Source organism: Mesoplodon densirostris, chromosome 4 (genome assembly GCF_025265405.1).
Source record: "Mesoplodon densirostris isolate mMesDen1 chromosome 4, mMesDen1 primary haplotype, whole genome shotgun sequence".
NCBI classification, from domain to species: domain Eukaryota; kingdom Metazoa; phylum Chordata; class Mammalia; order Artiodactyla; family Ziphiidae; genus Mesoplodon; species Mesoplodon densirostris.
Genome location: NC_082664.1, coordinates 78,770,134 through 78,790,053, shown reverse-complemented (window position 1 = coordinate 78,790,053; position 19,920 = coordinate 78,770,134). Strand labels below are relative to the sequence as shown.

The window sequence follows — 19,920 nt, the reverse complement described above, 5'->3', positions numbered from 1 at the left end:
CTATTTAACCTCCTGGTGTTCCAGTTTCCTCATCTATAAAACGAGTAGCCCTGTCTCATTGAAAATGAGTTGTACTGTCTCATTGGGTGGTGGTAAAGATGGAGAGGTTTAATACGTGTAACGTGCTCAGAACAACGCCCGGCACTTACGGTGTCAGCTATTATGTTGCTGCTGCTATCATGATTATTTGGATGATCAATATTATCTTTAATGCATATTTTTCATTGTGAATAAATTGTCCTATAACATGGTTACCCAGGTCCAGCTGAACGCTGCCCTCTCTTCTATCTGTTCTTTCCTGCGGAGGGGGAATATCTGTACTTAAAAGATGCTCGGGGTCAGATACCTCTGTGCTTCTTCACAGAGTCCCAGGCTCCTGTCATAACAAAATGGTCACAGAAATGTAGGACTCTCTTGTACTCTTCCTGAACATTGGGTTTAGCTTCACACACTGATATGTGAAAAATACTAAACTCTACTTTTTTGTTCTTAGGAATCAATCAGTGACTTCTACTGGTATTATTCAGGGAAGGACGTCATTGATGAATCTGGACAGCACAATTTTTCCAAAGCCCTGGCGGTCACCAAGCAGATTTTCAATTCTCTTACGGAATACATCCAGGTATGTGCTATAGAGTGCATGCCTGAAAACAAAGAGAACATTTTGAACATTCCCATATTCTAATTCCCTACAGAATACTTGGCTGCATATGTGGACTGTGCATCCAGCTATAGCACTGACCATATTCCTTACCTATAAATAGAAACCAGTAGTACCTACACTCTACGAGAAGCTGTAGTTTATGGACCCCACTGTGACCTGTAAATAGCAGTGTCACACTTTATTTGCATTTATCTAGTTAACATTTTGCTTTCCCTCCTAGACTGAAATCTTTTTGTCAACAGAAAATTTCTTATTCGTTTTAAAATTCTTCATTTTTAGCATGTGTGGCACATCAGAGGTGTTCAGGAAGCATGGAGAGTGGAGTGGAGGAATGATTGATAGAATGAAGGAATAAAGGGACAGGTGGTATTATCTTGAGCCTTGAGATTAAAAACAGAATTCATGAGAGCCTACTAGTTTGTCAGAAATTCCCTCTATGGAAAAGGTAACTTCAGAAGCACATCAACTAAGTGCAATGGCAGTCAAATCAACATGTAAATTTCAGGTTGAACATCTCACAGCAATCTTTCTCTGTTCACAACATTCTCTATTCATTGCCTACAGTGGTCTAGCTACTGTGAAAAGTAGTAGAGCATGTCCTCAGGCAGAATTTGCTGTGAAATCAGTAGCCATATCATGGTGCTCTGTGATGTAATATAAGATTTTTTAAGATCTATATGTTGAGCCAACTGGCACACTCAGATCATATTTGCTTACTAAAATAAACACAAGACTAAGACTTGAAAATAAGGATTTTAAGGAAGATATTGATCCATGCTTTACTCAAGGATTGTAAGAACATAGGGAGATAAACCTAGGAACAGGTGACTGATCTGAAGTTTCACAGCATGTGAAATACGTATGAAGATCATTGAACTGATCTGACGAGCATCTGATTTGCTCTCTGCAGAGCCCATCCTAATCTCCAGAACTTCCTATGGAGCCCTTAACCCAAATGTAAAAGAAAAGCGTATTTTGGGTGAATGTGAGTTTCTTTCAACAATCAGTTTTGTTTCAACAAAGAATCTAGAGGCTTCTAGAGATCAGACACCAAATGTACATGAACAGTGATTTTTAAACAAGCTTACTTGATTTAGGGATGCAGGCAAAATTTCTCCTGCTCACCTCTTCCCTGGGAATTCTGCCAAGCCTTTTCTAGAACTTGATACTAGAACACTAGTACCAGTGTTCCTTTTGAAAGTTTATTGAAGCGTGATTTGGAGAGTGATTAAAGTGTAGAAAAATATAGGAAAAAGCTGTAAGGAAGAGTTAAGGATAAAGAACATAGGCAGAATGTGACAGAAGACTCTAAATGTATAAAAAATATATACATAAAACAGCCTCACTGAAGAGGTAGGGAATAAGGTGCTGGCCTAAGAAACTTTGGAAATGAGTACAGTCTGAGAGACCAAAGGCAAAAGGAACTATACATAAGCACTATAGTTGATGAAGTTTTTCCCATGTGGATATGTGTTAATAATTCTGAAACCATTATACATATATAATGGAAGTGAAGCAGGTTTCTCACTGTTGGAGTGGGAAGTTACAGATGAGCAAGCAGAGGAGATAGAAGATCCCTGTGGAAATGAATGAGAGTCAGAGACATTTGTATGCTAAACTCATGTTCAGCTTAACATAGATACAAATGGTTACATATGGAAATATTTATGGATATGTGTATACACATGGATTAGGACAACACACGTATTTCTGCTGCTCTGTCAGCCAGGAGGACCTAAAACATGATACCCCAGTAGCAACAAGCACAACTAGAGCCCAGGTCTTGGTTTCTAATACCATTCTCCATTGAAAGGAAATAGGGCTCCTTAGAGAAATGGCTGATTCTAGAACTAGGGCTGGAAACATACAGGATGAGCCTGGAGAATGCTATAGTGCAAGAAAATGCTAAAAAAAAAAATGATGGGGTATGTCAAAGGGGATACAGGAGCCAACTGAAAGAGCTCCCAACGGCCAAAACTGGAAAAATTAGAGCTACAAAAGAAAGTAAATAAAGTAGTATTGAATTATAACCCAAAGCGTAAAATGAACGTGTGGAGTCCATACTGATATAAATAAATGATTAAATAAATAAGAAAGAATAGATAACTCTCCATTCAGAAGACTTTCAAATAACTTATTTTTAAAAAGAAGAGAAAAGAAACAGTGGTTTAATAATGATCTTCCAAAATAGGAAAGGTTATTAACATGGAAAATACAGACTGGTCATCAAGTCATCCGTCTATGTCTGGCTTTCAGAAAAGATAGAGATGATGTACCTGACATTTAGGTTAATGATAAGAAAATCCTAAAAGTAGTTGAACATTAGGAATATAATTCAGATTTTTTCACTTAAGTAGATAGCCGTGTGGTCCTCACATTTAACGTGCAGCTTTGCCTGCAAACAATGCATGCACAAGGGCCTGGTTTACAAATTGTGCTCCTTGGAACCCTGGGGTTCCTCAGAACCCCTCTTAGGCCAAGGTGTGGGCCAGAGTCTACAGGAGTGCCCTTCAGTCCTGTTTCAACCAGAGCATTTACCTCTTAAATAATTTCTTTAGCATAATAACGGAAGCTAAAAGAAACTCTGAAGCTAAAAGAAAATCTCTGAAAATCACCGCACTGTGACATTCCTGGTGATTTTTCCTAGAAATAGGATCTTAGGATTGCGGGGGGGACCCGATGGAGTGGGGAGAAAAATAATATCCTGGGAAAATATTGAGCTGCAAAATATGTGACTTTTGGAAAGAGCTCTCTACATATATGAGCTGGTGTCAAATGCCCTTACTGGGGCAAGTTTCAGAGCCGCTTGTGATGCTCCAGTGAAATAAGAATGTCCTCCTCTCCGTAGGGCCCCTGCATTGGGAACCAGCAGAGCCTCGCTCACAGTAGGCTGTGGGATGCAGTGGTCGGCTTCCTCCATGTATTTGCTAACATGCAGATGAAACTCTCTCAGGTACTGTGGCCCGTTCCCCGTTCCCGATGTGTCGTTGGTGTGAAACGCTAAGTCAGTCCCCACCCCCTGGTCTTCCCATTGTGGATGTGGCTGCTTGACGAAATGATTGGAAAAGCCATGCAGATCAGGTCTCATTTTTTAAATGAGGGCCTAAGTGGGAGATAGGAATGAACACCTCCTGGGGTGGGGGGCGGGTGGGCGGGCGGGGGTGTCCCAGACAGGCTTTTGCATGAATGCAGCTTTCTCCCTTGTGTCCTTTTCATAATAGCCTACCCTTTTCATAATAGCCTCAACACTTGCTTTTTATGGTGCTAATCCCTTTTGCTTCCTTGTCACTGTTTTGCAATTTATGCACATGATCTACCCCCCCGCCCCGTCTGCTCTGTCAAATGTCTGCATGTCTCTGTAATTCACATCTCCCTTCTCTGTCACCTTTGCTTCCCCTCTTCCCCACCTCTGCCTTTCCTTCTCACTCCCCATCTCTCTGGCAAGATGAATCGGAATCTCTGAGAGCATTTATTATGAACAAATAAATGTAGTGTCTGTAGTAGTCGATGGCCTCTCTCCATGGCAACACATGAGGGAGAACTTCAGGATATGCTTCCGGCTGATCAGAGTAACATGGGCAGCATTAATGTAACTAACGTGTATCTAAAATTGTCCAGGCTGTCACATCTGCCTCTCTCTTCTGGAATGTGCTATTTACCCCTTTCATTTTTCCCCTTTTGACTCTGGCCTTATGGGAGGAGAGAGTTCTTGGGAGGGCTGCCAATTTTTCAGCCCCGTGGGGCAGTGCGGCGTAGAGGCTCCAGAGACAGGATCCTGACCCGGCCACCTCCTCACTGGTGTCTTCTGGGAAGTCACTTCCCCTTTCTGGTTTTTGCGTTCATCATCTATAAAATATTGGGAGTTAAAATAGATGACCTTTGAGGGCTCTTCTAGCTCTGACAGTCTACACTTCTATGATGTTTTGTGGATAGCTGTGACACACTCCAAAGGTGCTAGAAGATCCCTCTGAAGTCTGAAGGGCCAAAGAGCTATGTCTTTGTGAGAGAGAGTCTGTAGAAGAAGTGTGGCCCAGAATGCATTTTTTAACCGCACCCTCAGATTCCCCACCTCAGATCTTCCAAGGATTGTTTTTGCTTCTGTGACATAGGTATCAAGCCCAGAGCTCACTTGGCAAGGCCCTGTCTGCAATGCTGAAATTAAAACCAAACAGACTGGTATAAAAACCATCCAGAGGAATAGCCTCGATGAGATATTAATAACATTTTAAGGGACCACTGGCACCCAGATCACCACCAATTAGAATCAGGAGAACCTAAATTAAGAAAGAAAGGAGAACCCAATTGGTGATTAGAACCTTGATACTTTAATTGGATTGCAGTAGTGTTCCCCAAAAGCTCACTGGTAATTCTTCAGTATGAAAAATGGCAACCTAAGCTACTAGAGATACCTAACGGCTCTTTGGTGGATTGGGTTGTTCAGTAGTTTTGGACAACAATTGGTATATCTGCCATGTTGCGTTAATAAAAGGAGAACTGTAAAGGAACTCTTTTGTATGAACCCTGCTACAGCGAGCCTCCTGATGCTACAAAGAGAGGATGCTAAGACATCCGCCTTCACCATGAGAAGGGAGCTCATTCTGGAGATGGATGCAGCCTTCACCTGACCTTCCCAGAGCAGGCTCTCCTTGCTCACTGCCCTGTACTTTACTGAGGGATCAGATAGCTCAGGGGTATCTCCTGTTTCTGTTCTAGGATTCCAGTCAGATCGAGCTGCTGAAGGAACTCTTGGATCTCCTTCAGGACATGGTGGTGATGCTTCTGTCCCTCCTGGAAGGTTGGGCTGTTTGGTATAACTAGGCAATCACACGACTGTAATTGGTCCGAGCACTAACCGTACTAATCACGCAGATTATCCTTCTGGCAGGTCATTGATGCCATATGACATTGGTTAGAAAACCAAATTTTCAGAAACCAAAAAATGAGTGAGGGGCATATGGTCTGATGGACAAAGCCTGAAACCAACTCATTTTATCTCAGTAGGAAAGCCAGAATGAACTGGGGAAAACCTCCAAGCTTTGCTTTTCCCTATCCTCTCCCTCTCCCCATTGCTTTTCGATACATCTGGCTGCCAGTGTGTATGCCAGCCATCTAGTTGGGCACCCTCCTAGGTCTAAGGGGATTAGAGGGGCACCACTTATCCCTATGTGTCCCTGATAATCTGATAATGAAACCACTCTCCAGGCCCCAGGCCAGACAAAAGGCACTGGCGTGGCCATCTCCTCCTTCCCTGTGTTTCCTTCCCCCTTGGCTCCTGGTGGTGTAGTCTTTATGGCTTGCTGCTCCCTCCTACCCATTTCCAAATCATCACGGTCAGAAAAGAGCTGACCGATTTGGCATATAAGTCTTCTAAAAAATATCTGCCTGACCAGTTACATGATGACATGGGTTTATTTATGTATCTGTATGTCTTTTTGAACCTGCCTCACAGGGAATGTGGTAAATGGAACTATTGGCAAGCAGATGGTTGACACACTGGTAGAGTCCTCTACCAATGTAGAAATGATCTTGAAATTCTTTGACATGTTCTTGAAACTTAAAGACTTAACCAGCTCAGACACCTTCAAAGAATATGACCCCGATGGGAAAGGGATCATCTCCAAAAAGGAATTCCAGAAGACCATGGAAGGGCAAAAACAGTACACGCAGTCGGAGATTGACTTTCTCCTTTCGTGCGCAGAAGCGGATGAGAATGACATGTTTAATTACGTTGACTTTGTAGACCGGTTCCACGAGCCAGCCAAGGACATAGGGTTTAACGTGGCGGTGTTATTGACAAACCTCTCCGAACATATGCCAAATGATTCTCGCCTTAAGTGTCTGTTGGACCCAGCCGAAAGCGTACTCACTTACTTTGAACCGTACCTAGGACGCATTGAGATCATGGGTGAGGCCAAGAAAATTGAGCGTGTTTATTTTGAGATCAGTGAGTCCAGTCGAACTCAGTGGGAGAAGCCCCAGGTGAAGGAGTCTAAGCAGCAGTTCATCTTTGATGTCGTCAATGAAGGCGGAGAGCAAGAGAAGATGGAGCTGTTCGTGAATTTCTGTGAAGACACCATCTTTGAGATGCAGTTAGCATCACAGATCTCAGAATCGGACTCAGCCGACAGGCCAGAAGAGGAGGAAGAAGAAAATGAAGACTCTTCCTATACGTTAGAAGTTGAGGGTGAAGAGGAGGACGACAAGTCTTTCGAGTGTGCCTCTGCATTTGCCGTGGCCTGTGCCTCAGGGAAGAGAAACGTGGCCAACTTTCTGAAGAGGGCCACCCTGAAGAACCTCAAGAAGCAGTGTAGGAAGTTAAAGAAGATGACTCTGAAGGAGCTGGTGAAGGTGTTCTTCTCTTTCTTCTGGACGTTGTTCGTGGGGCTCTTCCACTTGCTCTTCGCCATACTGGGAGGAATCTTTCAGATTCTCTGGAGCACAGTGTTTGGAGGGGGCCTCATAGAAGGCGCAAAGAACATCAGAGTCACAAAGATCCTGGGCGACATGCCTGACCCAACCCAATTTGGTATCCACGATGATACGATGGAGGCTGAGAGGGCAGAAGTGCCTGAGCCAGGTATCGCCACGGAACTCGTGCACTTCGTAAAAGGGGAGAGGGGAGATGCGGATATTATGTCAGATCTCTTTGCACTCCAGTCAAAGAAAGAAGGTGGCTTAAAGCATGGGCCTGAAGTGGGTTTGGGTGACCTCTCTGAGATTATTGGCAAGGATGAACCCCCCACGTTAGAGAGTACTGTACAGGAGAAAAGGAAAACACAGGTAAGCATGATTTGTTTCTATCATCTTTCTTTATCCCCAGAAGAAGACTTGCCACTCTTCCTTGCCATCAGTATGACACCAGTTCCTAGGAGGCAATGTTGTGTTAGATACCAGCTCATCTGTGATTACCCTGATCTGATCATTCCAGCTCTGCCATGTCTGGAGAGATGAGACTTAGATGGTTGTCTCAGTATCTAATTGCTGAATGGTCTTCCAGTTTACATTGTAGAGTTCAAACAGGATGGTCCTTGACCCTCAACTTGCTTCCACACTTTTATTAGGTTAGTTCTCAAGGTACACAGGTTCATTCAGTAACTGAAAGCATAGAAAACCAGGTATAGCATACGAGGAGACCTTTCTGGTGAGATAAACTTCTGTAGTATCCTAAAAGGTCCAGATGTTATCATATGATTTAGCACAGTGCCCAGTGAGTTTTTTCATGCTTGGGACATTTTCATCCTTGTGATGCAGCCACTATCCAGTTTGGACTTTGAGTCAGTCAACTAGATTAAGATAGCAGTAATTCAGAGCCCTTTGGCCATGGAAAGTTCTGGGTGTTGCAGCATCCAACTCACAGCATCATTCTAGCGATAAAGAGAGTATGGAGAGAAATGTAAAGAGATCAGAGCCCAGAGTTAACCTTTATTCATTTTTTAAAAAATAAATAAAGTAATTTATTTATTTATTTATTTATTTATTTATGGCTGAGTTGGGTCTTTGTTGCTGCACGCGGGCTTTCTCTAGTTGCGGTGAGCGGGGGCTACTCTTCTTTGCGGTACGTGGGCTTCTCACCGCAGTGGCTTCTCTTGTTGCGGAGCATGGCCTCTAGGCACGCAGGCTTCAGTAGTTGTGGCACACGGGCTTCAGTAGTTGTGGCTCGTGGGCTCTGGAGTGCAGGCTCAGTAGTTGTGGCACACAGGCTTAGTTGCTTCGCGGCATGTGGGATCTTCCCGGACCAGGGCTCGAACCCGTGTCCCCTGCACTGGCAGGCGGATTCTTAACCACTGCGCCACCGGGGAAGCCCCTTTATTCATTTTTTACATGAATGTTTGTTGAATAGTTAATATGCACTTGTCACTGTTTTAGGCTCTGGGAATACAGTGGTGAATGAGAAATGCATCGTTCCTATAATTTAGTGGAAAAGATAGACATTGGACAGGTCAGTACAAGCATGAAGAACATTAGGAAGGAAGTCTATCAGGTGCTATGGAAATGTATAGGAGAGATGTCTCACCTGGGTTAGAGAGTCAGGGAGAGAAGTATCAGAATCATAAGCATTCTGACAGTATTAATATATTTATTGTTTTGCTCCCTGATATAACCCAGGGCCTAGAACAGAGTTTGATACATAAAAGGGATTCATTCAAGGCCTGCTACATGCCAGGCTGTGTTCCTAGGATATGAGAATACATTGATTGACAAAAGAGACAACACTTTTGTTTTAAAGGAGCTTAATTTCTAGTGGAAGACGACAACAAATGATTATCATTTTTGACATACGCTAAAATAAATGAACAAGTTCGTGTGTTACAGAATGAATGTGAGCCCTACTATAAGTAGGATACCCAAGGAGCATCTGCAAAGGTATCATCTGAACCAAGTCCTGAAGAATGGCAAGCCCATCAAAAGCTAAGGCAGTTATATTCCAGGCAAATGATATGGCATGTGCCAAGGTCCTGGTGCAGGGAAGGATTTAGAATGTCCCAGGAAAGGAATGAAGGTCTGAATGTTTGTGCTGGAAATGAGTCAAGTGATGCAAGGTGAAAAATGGAGAGAAAGGCCATGATCAGGTAGGCCTGATAGGCTTTGGTGTAGGGAGCTTGAATTTTATTCTAAGTGCAATGGTCATCAATCAGAGGGATTGGGGTGATGGAAGAGAATTGAAGATACTGTCTGATGGAAGCAGGTTCTGGATTGGACCGGTGTTCCATCACTCCCTGACCCCGTGAAGCAGTAGGACCACTGCCACGGGGCTCTGACAATGTCCTAGCAAAAGTTTTTTCTTTGGGTTGAATAATAACAGGGCGGTTATGTTTTCAAGCTTGAAATCTTTGTCTTATCACTCTAGAGCAGCTTAATATATAGCAGGACACCTATGTTCTGTGATCCTGAGAAAAGCAGAAGCATAAAGAGAGAAAACCATTGGGACTTATGACCATGGAGAGTAAAATGGCCAGTGATATGGCTCATCACCATGAACTCATTTATTTTGAGGAAAGTTTGACTGATTGTTATTTTTGTCTAGGCAGCAGAGACGAAAGCAGCTCATGAAGCAGAAGGAAAAGTGGAGTCTGAGAAGGCAGAGTAAGTTCTTGGTAGCATGGACTGCTCTAATTGCTGTGCTTAATAGTTCTTGATGTTAACTACTATTTTGTTGTTATGGTAAATAGAAAGCTTGATTTCTATTCATATAAGAAACAGATATTGTGCAAGCCCTGGATACATTTCTTTTTTTTCATTTTTATGGCTGAGTAATATTCCAGTGTGTGTGTGTGTGTGTGTGTGTGTGTGTGTGTGTGTGTGTGTGTGTGTATCTATATCTATCTCTTCTTTATCCATGCAGCTATTGATGGACACTTCAGTTGCTTCCATATCTTGGCTATTGTAAATAATGCTGCTGTGAACACAGGGGTGCATGTATCTTTTGGAATTACTGTTTTTGTTTTCTTTGTTTATATACCCAGGAGTGAAATTGCTGGATCATATAGTAGATCTATTTTTAGTTTTTTGAGGAATCTCCATACTGTTTTCCATAGTGGCTGCACCAATTTACATTCCCACCAACAGTGCACAAGGGTTTCCTTTTCTCCAGATCCTGGCCAGGACTTGTTATTTGTTGTCTTTTTGATGATAGCCATTCTGGCAGGTGTGAGGTTTTGTGGTTTTGATTTGCATTTCCCTGATAATTAGTGATGGTGAGCATCTTTTCGTGTGTGGATACATTTCTTTTTACCCCAGCTATACAATAAAAACAATCTAATAATTTTGTTCACTTTAGACTCCAAATCGTAGATCAGAGTTTCACCATCTGACCGAGCAAATTATCAAACACTCACACTTAGCAATTTCATATAATGTTGATGATGGTGATATCTAGTAATGACTGAATAACTATTACATACCAGGCCTTTTGCTAAGCTCTTTTATACAATATCTCATTTAATTCCTACGACAAACTTAGAAGAATAGGTACTATTGGTAATGCCCATGAAAGCCTAGAAAATAAAGGAAAACATTTCTGAAGGGGAAAAAGGTTGGTAAGGCAAAGTTCAGAAGAACTTGTATATAATTGACGTACGCCTGTGACTGTGACTCATCAAAGCAGGCACCGCTCCTAAATACAAAGTTGACTTCCAAGCACTATGGGTAATAAAGACCTGAGGTTCCCACCCTCAAGGAATAATATGTCTCCCACCCCTCTCAGCCAAGATTTCTCTTTAGCTTCCCTGCCAGGGCCAGGCCTCCCTCTCCCCTCCATGATGAGTGGGCTTCTCATTCCTGCAGCATGGAAGATGGGGAGAAAGAGGACACAGCCAAAGAAGGAGAGCAGGCCGAGGCCGGGTGGGCAGATGTGACCAAAAGGAAGAAGCGATGGTGTGGCCAGAAAACTGAGAAGCCTGAAGCCTTCATGGCCAGTTTCTTTAAAGGGCTGGAAATCTACCAGACCAAGTTGCTGGTGAGTGCTCCGGCCCTGGCCCCGCTCGGGTGCAGGCGCTGGCCCGGGCAGACCTCAGAGAAGTGGCCGCTGACTTTGTTTCACGTTTGGTTAGCTGTTCTTCCTCGTCTTTCTCATTCCTCTTCCTTCCCTCTTCTCGATTATCTGTCTGTCCCTTCTGTGTTGGAGGGAAAGGAAAAGGGAAAAGGCAAGTGCTCCAGCTCCTCTGGCCCGCCCTCTCTCTAGGAGAGCTGCTCCTTTATGTGTGCTAGGTGGGGGCTTGGCCCATCCTGGTCCAAAACTTCAGAAGTAGTGCGATCATTCAGATGCAGAAAGAACATTCCTGTGTCGTGGTAGGTTCTCACACTAGTCCTCAAAAGCTTTGTTACTCCACACACCCTCAGCCCTCAGCCCAGCTTGTAATATCCTTTCTCTGACAAATTGCCCACTGAGGCACAGTTGCTGAAGGCCAGGACTACACCTCCCAGCACCATTGGTGGGAGCCCCCTCCACGGAGAGGGTGAGAGCTTTCCCAAGCAGCTACCATTCCAATCCTCAAGTGTCGATTTTTCCAGGGAAGATGGCAGTGGGTATGGGAATGGTTCCCCTTAAAAGGGGAGAGGCAGAAGCGCTGGGTGACTTACAAGGAGACAGAAACTCTCAGCCTCAGTCTGGCTGCAGCCAGGGTGGGAGCTTCAGGGGTCTTTGGTGGGCCTAGATCACTCATAATTTCCAAATTGACTGCTTACTTGCTGTGTGGAGGGTACACACACGCGCGCACACATGTACCTTCATAACAGCATGAGTCCTGTGCTGGCAGCGTGTTTAGGCATTTGCTTCCCTGAGGTTTAAAGCAGAGCAGGGTTCCCTTGAGCATCATTCTAAGCAATTTTTTTAAAAAATCATCAATTTTGGTCCCCCCAAATAAGTCATAAGAAGGCCAGGATAGTCCTAGATGAGTGGTTTCCAAAGAGTAGGACTAGTCCTGTGTAGACTTCTAATCAGAGAAGATCATCTGTGTGAAAGAGGGAAGGTCCTTCTCCCTGCCAAAGCGCTTCTACTTCTGCCTGTCCTTTTCTTTTCAGCACTACCTGGCCAGGAATTTCTACAACCTGAGGCTCCTTGCTCTGTTTGTAGCCTTCGCTATCAACTTCATCCTGCTCTTTTACAAGGTGATGCTTCATTCAGGGGGTATTTAGTGAATAGATTATATACTTTTTAAAAAGTAATAGAGGTTATGCTTTTAATTCAAGCAAAAACTCTAATATCTAAGGAAATTTCTAAGACACTGGCTTCTAAAAAAAAGGACAATGGGGAGAATAGAGAGACTGGTTGTAAGGGAAGCCAGTTAGGGCACCATTTCAATCATTCAGGCTTGTTTTAGTTATTACTTAATTCTTCAGACATTTGTTGGGTGTCTACAATGGGCTAGACGCTATATTAGGAGCTGTAAGGTATTTCAAGCTGAATAATAAATACAGTTCTTTCCCTGAGGAATAAGGTAACAAAGAACCATGATAGTTGGCCCGTATGTTAGAACTATTATGAAGGAAGAATTAATAGGAGTTGGTTTCTGGATGTGGAAGACAGGGACTCATCAAGATAAATGAAGATTTTGAATGTTGGTAAGTGGGTTTGTACACTGTAGATGCATAATAAATGTTAGTAGAATGAATTAATGAATGCTGTAGGTCCTGGATTCTTTTTGTTGTTGTTGTTGTTGTTTGTTTTTTGTTTTTTGTTTTTTTTGCGGTACGCGGGCCTCTCACTGTCGTGGCCTCTCCTGTTGTGGAGCACAGGCTCCGGACGCGCAGGCTCAGCAGCCATGGCTCACGGGGCCAGCCGCTCCGCGGCATGTGGCATCTTCCCGGACCAGGGCACGAACCCATGTCCCCTGCATCGGCAAGTGGACTCTCAACCACTGCGCCATCAGGGAAGCCCCTGGATTCTTTTTTGATATCGTCTTTAACTGGCTATTCTGTCTCTTGCCTCTCTCCCTTCCTATTGAAAACCACAAATCTAAGTTTTATAAAACATGCTCTTATCCACATCAATATTGCACTTGATAAACTAATGGCTTGCTGTTGCCCATAGCAGAAAAATGGAAGTCTGTAGAGAGGTATGGTGAAGCCTAGCTTTAAACACATGGAGAGGTTGAGGTGACTCAGCCATGCATGTGGAGACAGCCAGAAAGCAGCTGGACATGCGTGGTAACAGCCTCAAAGGCACCGATTTGGGAGTCACTGTGTAAGGATGGCAGTGAAACCACGGGTGTTAATGGCATCTAAGAAAGAAGAGAAATGTCTGCACTTGTGCATATGCGAGTTTGTCCTAGCCTCCTCCCAGGCAGTAGCATTTTTTTTGTAATTTGTTTTATTTATTTATTTATTTTTGGCTGTTTGGGTCTTCGTTGTTGCACGCGGGCTTTCTCTAGTTGCGGCAAGCGGGGGCTACTCTTTGTTGCAGTGCGTGGGCTTCTCATTGCGGTGGTTTCTCTTGTTGTGGAGCACAGGCTCTAGGTGCATGTGCTTCAGTAGTTGTGGCACACGGGCTCAGTAGTTGTGGCTCATGGGCTCTAGAGCGCAGGCTCAGTAGTTGTGGCACACGGGCTTAGTTGCTTAACCACTGTGCCACTGGGGAAGCCCCAGGCCGTAGCATTTTAAAGATTACCTCCTGCAGCTGAAGGATTGTAGAACATGTAGTAAAACTTTCCTAACTTTTAAATTTTTGGCTTGTTTTCAAGAGAGAGGTTTTGTCTCTTAAAACTTTTGTTTGCAATTATTAGAGATCCTGGAGATTCCCAGGAACAAGGTACCTAAAAACCTCATTCCCTCATCGAGTAATACGGAATCACTACTATTTGCACAGCAAATGCCAGCAGTATAAAATATGTGGGGAGAGCCCCGTGGCGGAGGTCTCTCCAGTGTTTCTAAGAGAGTGTGTGTTTTGGGCCAGGTCACCGAGGAACCTTTAGAAGAAGAGGCAGAAGACATTGCAAACCTGTGGAATTCCTTTAATGATGAGGAAGAGGAAGAAGCAGTGGTGTTCTTTGTCCTGCAGGAGAGCACTGGATATATGGCGCCAGCATTGCGAGCCCTGGCCATTATCCACACCATCATTTCTTTAGTCTGCGTGGTGGGCTATTACTGCCTGAAGGTAAGTTGCCAGCCACTCTGAATCTAATCTGACTCCATGGGGAAGAAGCATCATTTTTGAACCCAGCCACCTCTTTGTTCTCTAAGACTTTACTAATAGCCTAAGGTTGGTGAGGCCACAGCCTGGGCGCCACCCAGGAGCGGGTTAAAACTGCAGACTCTTGCCCCCTCCCCAAGCCTTTTAAATCAGAATCTGCAGCGAACATGATCCACAGGTGATCTGTATTCACACTCTGGTTTGAGAAGCCTTGGTCCAGGGGTCTCACTTCAGCCACCCCTTGTGACATTGCATAGAATCCAAATCATTGGGCTAAGTCACGCATGGAGCTGGTAATGAGGGGCTCTTCTTTGAATTTATGTTGAAATTTTTATAAAAATGCTTTTCACCTTTCAGAAGTGATTAGGTCTTAGCTATTTGAGATGAGTTACTGTTTCCGTTGTCCTATTGCTGCATAACAAATCACCCCCCAGAATTCAATGGCTTAAAATGATAACCATTTTCTCTCTGATTCTGTGTCTGCCTGGGCACATTAGAGTGGTTCCTCTGCACCCTGTGCAAGTGGCCACATCAGCAACCAGCTGGGAGCTCAGATGGGCTACACTGTCCAAGATGGCCCATGCACGTTGGCAAGGGAACAGCTGGAAGGCTGGGCTCAGTTGGGGTAGCTGGGCCTCTCTCCCCCTCCTTGTAGACTCAGGGCATTTCCCTTTCCATGTGGTCTCTTCACATGCTCTCTCCAGCTGGGTAGCCGGACTTCTTGCATATGATGGCTTGGGTGTCCAAAAAGAGCACAAATGGAAGCTGCTAGACCTTCTTAAGGCTTAGGCCCAGAACTGGCAAGGTGCCGTTTCTACCACATTCTGTTGATTCAGGCAAGTCACAGGGCCAGGCAAGATTCACTGTTGCACAGAGGGTGAAGGGGGCTACACAAGGGCATGAATAGCAGGAGACGTGGTTCTCCGGGACCATCTTCAGACACTGCTATAGTTATGTCAATCTTCAGTCATTCTGTTTTAGGTGTTCCAAGTCCAGTTCTGTTTCTACTACACCACAATTGTTTTTTCTCATTACATTTTTTCTTACGTCTCTTAAGTAGGAAGTTTCCTTGGCCCTATACAAAGCCACCTTTTCCCTGAGAAGAGTCCAGGAAGTCTTTTCCTATCCTTGTGGCTCTCACTTCCCCCAGTGGACTGCGGTATCACTTAGGAAGTCCAGCTGCTCTGCTGAAGAGACCATGTGTCCTAAACTGCCCTGAGGCCTCCACTGTGACAATGAAAGAATGGATTCTGGAGCCTGGCCTCCGGGGTTGGACCCACTTAACCTCTGCCACTTAACCTCACCATTCCTCTGTTTCCTCATCTGCGAAAAAAATGACTATGATAATAACACCAACCGCTAAAGTTGCTAAAGGGAGGTTTAAATGAATTAACATGTGTAAAATACTCAGAGCCAGACGTAGTAAACATTAGAGCATGTTCACTACTATTCCTTAGTTCACCATCTAGAGATCAGCTTGTCGGCTAGAGTACAGGTAACCTAGAGAAAACAAAAATAAACACTATCTAGGGAATAAAAATGTGGAAGTTGTACTTAAAAGGGAATACAAATTCCTAAAAGATTGACGGAGAATGCTTCAAATCCCAGTGATCAGTACCGATCTAAAACTTGATATTATTCTTGTAATTCAGAGTGACCTCGACACACAGCAGACACTAGTCAGGGTGGCTTTCCCTGCTTCCCCTCCCACATGATCCATGAACCAACACCAGGCACTGATTCTGCAGTGTGCAATGTCCATTAGTAACCTTTGCCACCTTCCTGTCATGATTCTTTTATTTCCTCAGTGTTGTTGCCTTGTTTAAAAAAAAAAGGGTAAGCAGGAACTATATTCAATATCCTGTGATAAACCATAATGGAAAAGAATATGAAAAAGAAGGTATATGTATGTATAACTGAGTCACTTTGCTATATACCAGAAACTAACACAACATTGTAAATCAACTATACTTCAGTGAAATAAATTTTAAAAATAAAAAATAAATAATTAAGGGAGGAGGAAAAAGGGTAAGCAGTAACTCTTTACAAACCATTATCTAAATTTTGCCTTTTTGTCTTGGAAATAAAGGAGCAGCGTGGGTTGTACGGATATCATGAGAGTTGAGAAGGAGTTATTAGAAGAAACAGTTTGGAGACCAAGGTCTCAGGGATGTTGCCAAGTAACCAGTAGCTTCCCAGGTGGATGAGAAGCCGTAGCTCTGTCTGAGTTAAGCTTTTCTGGCTAGTGGAGCTCTGGCTTTTCTGCCTTCTCATTCCCTGGGATTCCAGTCTATCCTCTGACCTTGCTCATTCTGTCCCTTATCTGAAGTGTGTGTGTGTCTGGCGATGGTTGGAGCAAGTGGATTATCTTCCCAGCATTTTCTGTGTATGTACTGCTTTTGTGGTAGGTCTTTAGAACCATGCCACCATGTGTAGGCTAGAAGCAGTCATAACTATAAGAGAATGGGAAGCGACGGTAGGGAACAAATAAGTGTGCCAGGCAGGAGCTCTTCTCGGAAGGAATGTCAGGAAGAAAACTTCAGTAGCAAAAGACTATGCACAGAGCCCAGTGAATCCTCTCATTGTAACCATTAAGCCATATTTCATTAATCAGAATTCAAAGACATGAGATGAATATGACCCTAGCCATTGAAAGGGGTTTGGAACTTTTCATCGTTTTTCTGCAGCTGTCCAATATATTCTTTTTTTTTTTTTTTTTTTTTTCTTTTTGCGGTATGCGGGCCTCTCACTGTTGTGGCCTCTCCCGTTGTGGAGCACAGGCTCCGGATGCGCAGGCCCAGCGGCCATGGCTCACGGGCCCAGCCGCTCCGCGGCATATGGGATCCTCCCAGACCGGGGCACGAACCCGTATCCCCTGCATCGGCAGGCGGACTCTCAACCACTGCGCCACCAGGGAGGCCCCCAATATATTCTTGAATCGTTTATTATGCTTTCTAAGTCTTGCTTTACCTCCAGCCTAAGTGTTTTAGGAGACCTAAGTCATTCGGCCCTGTGATTCGTCTAAATATGGTCTTCTCACCAGGACGGGCCAAGAAGTCCAGTTTGTAATACTATCAGCTGTTGAAAGGATGACCCAAATCATATCAGCTTTGGAGACGGAGGTGTGTGAGCCAGAGGACTGAGAAGTGATTTCTTTGGCTTTGGACCCACAACTAGGCACCCTAAGAATCCCACTACAAAGAGTTTGCTGCCCTGAAGTTGGAAGGCCAATTTGTGAGATACCCATGGGAGAGGATGCTTTCATTAGAAAGCCTTCTCTGAGTAACCAGTGTCTTCCCACTCCTAGGTTCCTTTGGTGGTATTCAAAAGAGAAAAAGAAATTGCCAGGAAGCTGGAGTTTGATGGCCTGTATATCACCGAACAGCCTTCTGAAGATGACATCAAGGGGCAATGGGATCGCTTGGTAATCAACACACCGTAAGTTTTCCCCCACCCCAAAAAGAAAATGGAGTTTCTATTGTAAATAGGATAATACCTTCTTCAGCAGCCCTGGAGACTGATTAACATAAGCCTTCCTTTGGTTTCTGGGACTTGTTTTCTCCCCTGCCTTTTCACAAAGTAGCCTATTGTGCCTCCAACAGTTATATGTATCCCTATGCCTTTAATGGGGGACAGAGGATATGATCAGAAAGTGCTGAGCATATTTAATTAAGACCAGATGGTCCAGCACAATACTACTTAATCTCGTTTTCCATGTTCGAGTCATACAGTGTTTCCCTGGTCCAGGGTTTCAGTGATCAAACTGATCAGCTTCTCCAGAGTTCCCAAATGGCACAGCAGCCCTGTGACAGCACCATCTCTGAAGTCTTCTCCCTAAACAAATAGCCTGGTTGGTACTAGAACTCCTCCCAATATAATTTGACAGGCAGTTCCACGGGCAGTTAAAATCGGCCCATCTGGGTGGGGATGTTAGGACCCATGGGGTGAAGCCTGTCTTCTTGGTAGGCACGTGTACAATTGCTAACATGGTGGAGACAAGCATTGATTCTAGAGGCAAAGAGGTAGAATACTGAGTCAGCTTTATAACTTAGACACCCGTGACCTAGGGCAAGGGAATCAAGTTTTATAAACCTCAGTTTCCTCTTCATTAATAGAGGGATGAGAATACCACCACCTACAGTCCTGGGAGGACTCATGAATGGACTGTCATGTGCTTGGTACAGTGCCTGGCACATGGCTGTTCATTATTCCCTTTCCCTGTTAAAGAAAAATGGCCATCACCAATAAGTCAGAGAAAGACAAATACCATATGATATCACTTATATGTGAAATCTAAAAAATATAACATAGAGGATATAACAAAAAAGAAGCAGACTCACTGATACAGAGAACAAACCAGTGGTTACCAGCAGGGAGAGGGAAGGGAGAAGGGGCGATATAGGGACGGGGATTAAGAGGTATAAACGATTAGGTATAAAATAAGCTACGAGGATATATGGTACAACACAGGGATTATAGCCAAATGATTAAGATTGTAAATTTTAAGTTATGTATATTTTACCACAATAAAAATTTAGGAAAATAAATGACCATCACCATTAGCAAAGGTGATGCTCCAACGCCAGTGTATTCACAATAGGGAAATGAGAGTTGCAAGATAAATTAATGTGATGAAAGAAAAGTCAAGAAATAGGGCTGAATATGTAAACAAAGATGACTGTTGAAACCCTTGACTGTGCCAGTAAAGTATGCACATCTAGAAACAACAACCCTGACCCCTGCAGGAAGAAAATGCTACTTATTCAAAGATGGTTAGGCAAATTGAGAGAGGCAGCTCTACGCAGGCACCACTGAGCTTTTTTTAATAGTCCCTAGAAAGGGAAGACTCCTCTCTTAGGGGAAAAAAGGTGTGAGCAGGCAAATCAAAGGCTTGTTTCGGCCTGCAGGTCACTGCCAATCTCCTCACTTAAGGAAAAATACGGGAAACTACTAAGACTTATTTCTGACCCTTTGTTATTATAGTATAGAAATTTTGAATATTAAATAATCTCATTCCTTGGTAAGCTTTCTGTAATTATCAGTAACGCTTGTGTCTGTGGCACAAGATGATATAGCCTAAAAGTCCCAGTAAAAACGCAGTTCAGTTTCTAGAAATTTATCCTAAGGAGATAATGAGACAAGAACACTAAACTGTTTTAACAAGGACAGTTGCTGACATGTATTTGAAGTGGCTGAAATGCCCATGAATAGGGAAACGTATGTATAAGTAAAACAGCTGTTTTAAAACATTTAGATCAATGAACTTCTATTATTTCTTCACGATAATGGCATCATTGTACATGTAGTGCTTTGTAACCTGCTTTTTTTTTATTTAACTATATGTCATGGAGAGCTTTCTTTTTTAATTTTATTTTTGTATTGTTAAATACACATATAGAAGAAAATATAAAAATGTATAAGTATATTTTAAAGTATAGTAATAAAATGAACTACAAAGCTTTAAAACTGGAACATCACTGAAAACTTTGAGGTCCCAGACGTTAGCCTCTCTGGCCCCTATCCTCCCCGGACCCCAGCTAACCACCCTCCTGGCTTTAGTGCTATCCATTCTTTTGCCTTAGTTTATAGTGTTACCACTTAGGTATGTGTCCCTAGATACATGGTTTCA

General features: G+C 43.5%; 1 protein-coding gene across 1 annotated transcript in view; it reads left to right on the top strand.

Moving 5' to 3' along the window:
* The window catches only part of RYR3 (ryanodine receptor 3), a 371,986-nt gene that overhangs the window by 337,380 nt on the left and 14,686 nt on the right, over window positions 1-19,920 (top strand). Inside the window, exons 86-94 of the mRNA XM_060096078.1 lie at window positions 494-622; window positions 3,513-3,617; window positions 5,378-5,459; window positions 6,114-7,444; window positions 9,690-9,748; window positions 10,949-11,120; window positions 12,185-12,271; window positions 14,055-14,255; window positions 17,599-17,729. Coding sequence (XP_059952061.1) covers window positions 494-622; window positions 3,513-3,617; window positions 5,378-5,459; window positions 6,114-7,444; window positions 9,690-9,748; window positions 10,949-11,120; window positions 12,185-12,271; window positions 14,055-14,255; window positions 17,599-17,729 — 2,297 coding nt within the window. The remainder of the gene's footprint in view (window positions 1-493; window positions 623-3,512; window positions 3,618-5,377; window positions 5,460-6,113; window positions 7,445-9,689; window positions 9,749-10,948; window positions 11,121-12,184; window positions 12,272-14,054; window positions 14,256-17,598; window positions 17,730-19,920) is intronic.